The 2,300-nt window shown below is 33.3% G+C and overlaps 1 protein-coding gene across 1 annotated transcript; it reads left to right on the top strand.

Moving 5' to 3' along the window:
* Window positions 1-422: 422 nt before the first annotated feature.
* On the top strand, window positions 423-1,679 carry LOC139875241 (uncharacterized). Its single transcript, XM_071862583.1, has 3 exons — window positions 423-830; window positions 902-1,133; window positions 1,213-1,679. Exons 1-3 carry the CDS (start codon window positions 423-425, stop codon window positions 1,677-1,679), a joined length of 1,107 nt encoding a protein of 368 aa, XP_071718684.1.
* Window positions 1,680-2,300: the final 621 nt, after the last annotated feature.

Raw genomic sequence — 2,300 nt, 5'->3', positions numbered from 1 at the left:
GGTGAAAAGAGAAATATTCATCAATATGCGAAGTGATAATGCCAGGCTAGCGTGGCTGCAACGAAAACAAAATCCCTGAAGTTTATTTTAGCATAGTTTTTCTGAGTTTAAACAATTTTTTTGAAACATTTTTATTTTTCTTATGTGTGTTAGTGACATAAATTAGTTGGATGTTATTTGGTATATTTTTTATATAAAATTTCTACTTGCGAATATTTTGTGTTAATGAATTGCTAGTGAAAGTATATTCATAATATCATTTGGTTTGAAGTAGTATTATGAATTTGTTGACAGGGTTAATATGAATAGTGAGATAAGCAAGAAGATACACAAACGGCATTGTTTTAATTTGTTGTTGGATTCATGCTATACTAATGATCTTGTTGCGGCATATTATTATAAGTATATATAAGGAACCGTGCATGACATCATCTCTAACAGGCGAGGCTTGGGTGATTGAAGTTTTAAATGGTCATCCAATACGATGTGTAAATGCATTTAGAATGCATCCGGATTTGTTTAGGAAACTCTGTGGAGAACTTGAAACAAACTATGGATTGCAGTCATCTGATAAAATGTCTACATTTGAGATGGTGGGGATATTTATGTATACATTGGCATTGGGATTATCTAATAGAGATGTTATGGAGCGTTTTCAGCGTTCAGGAGAGACTATTAGTCGAGCATTTCATGAGGTTCTGAATGCAATTATTGGTAGAGATAAAGGTTTTCAAGGTCTAGCATGCGACATTATAAGACAAAAAGATCCAATTTTTCAACTAATACCACCTCAAATCATGAACGACAAAAGATATATGCCCTATTTCAAGGTAATGTATTTATTAATGTCATCTTTTATCTATTTAAATTTTTACGTCTCTAATGTTGAAAGTACATTTAGAATTGCATCGGATGTATCCATGGTACACATATAAGGGCCTGCATCACAGAGAGTCAACAACTGCCTTATATTGGTAAAAAAGGAGTACCTACTTTCAATGTAATGGCAACGTGTGATTTTGATATCTGTTTTACATATGTATCAGTCGGATGGGAGGGATCAGCACATGACACACGTGTGTTTATGCACTCAATCCAAAATAATTCAATGAACTTTCCACAACCGCCTGAAGGTAAATACACATATCTATTTTATTCTTTCATGTTACTTTTTTCAAATTCCAACACGATTTGTTTAAACTTTTTTATCAGGTAAATATTATTTGGTTGATAAAGGATATCCAGACAGAAAAGGTTACCTTGTTCCATATCCCAAGACAAGATACCATCAATCCCAATTTCAAAAGGAGTCCCCAAATAATATGCAAGAAGCATTCAACCGTTCACATTCATCTCTACGAAGTTATATTGAGAGGTCATTCGGAATTTTGAAAAAACGATTTCGTATACTTCGTGAAATGCCAAGGTTTAGTGTGCAAACACAAATTGATGTTATAACGGCTACATTTGCGTTGCATAACTACATCCGTACTAACAGCCAAGAAAATATTTTGTTTGCAATAATCGATCAACATCCAAATTACATACCACGAGATGAGCTTATTGATGTTAGTAACCGTGACAGAAGCGCCGAAGGAATATTTGAAGGAAGAAGTAATGAGATGAAACATGTTCGTAACGATATTGCAACTTTAATATGGAATGCTCGTCAAAAATAATTTTGTATTACAATATATGTTTTCGGTTATTTGTTAATGGCTATGTTTTGTTAAATCAAAATTTAAATTAAAAATGATGAAATTTAACTATTTTTTCTAATGTCTATTTTTGTCATTTTACTTATTTTTTTAACAGCTACGGCTACTTTGCCAAACAATTATATACATCTAACCGCTAATCGCTAACTGCTAATCGCTAACAGCTAACAACTAGTTTTGCCAAACATACCCTAAATATTTATTTGTATCAATTATCTATTAGATGACCTCATGCGAAAGACGTGATTAGGTGTAAACCCGATTATTTTAATGACCTCGTGCAACAAGGTGCGATTCCTCCATGAATAGCTACTTGGTCAACGGTTCGTTTAATTTTATTTTGAACGGTGATATTGACATCGAATGATCTCATTTTCCACCCACATATGCATTAGAAGATTGAAAAAAAAAAACCCATAGACCTTTCCAAATCGCATTGATATTGACAATACCATCAAATGTTATAAACTCTCTGCTTAAAGTGAGAATTGAACATGGGTTGGCAGTACCCCAATTTGGATCTCACCCCAATACTACTTAAGCCAAGCTTCGGTGGTTCGTTTAAGGTGTTAACTTATAGGT

Source organism: Rutidosis leptorrhynchoides, chromosome 11 (assembly GCF_046630445.1).
Source record: "Rutidosis leptorrhynchoides isolate AG116_Rl617_1_P2 chromosome 11, CSIRO_AGI_Rlap_v1, whole genome shotgun sequence".
NCBI classification, from domain to species: Eukaryota; Viridiplantae; Streptophyta; class Magnoliopsida; order Asterales; family Asteraceae; genus Rutidosis; species Rutidosis leptorrhynchoides.
Note: the sequence above shows the minus strand (reverse complement) of the source record. Positions and strands in the feature narration are given on the sequence as shown.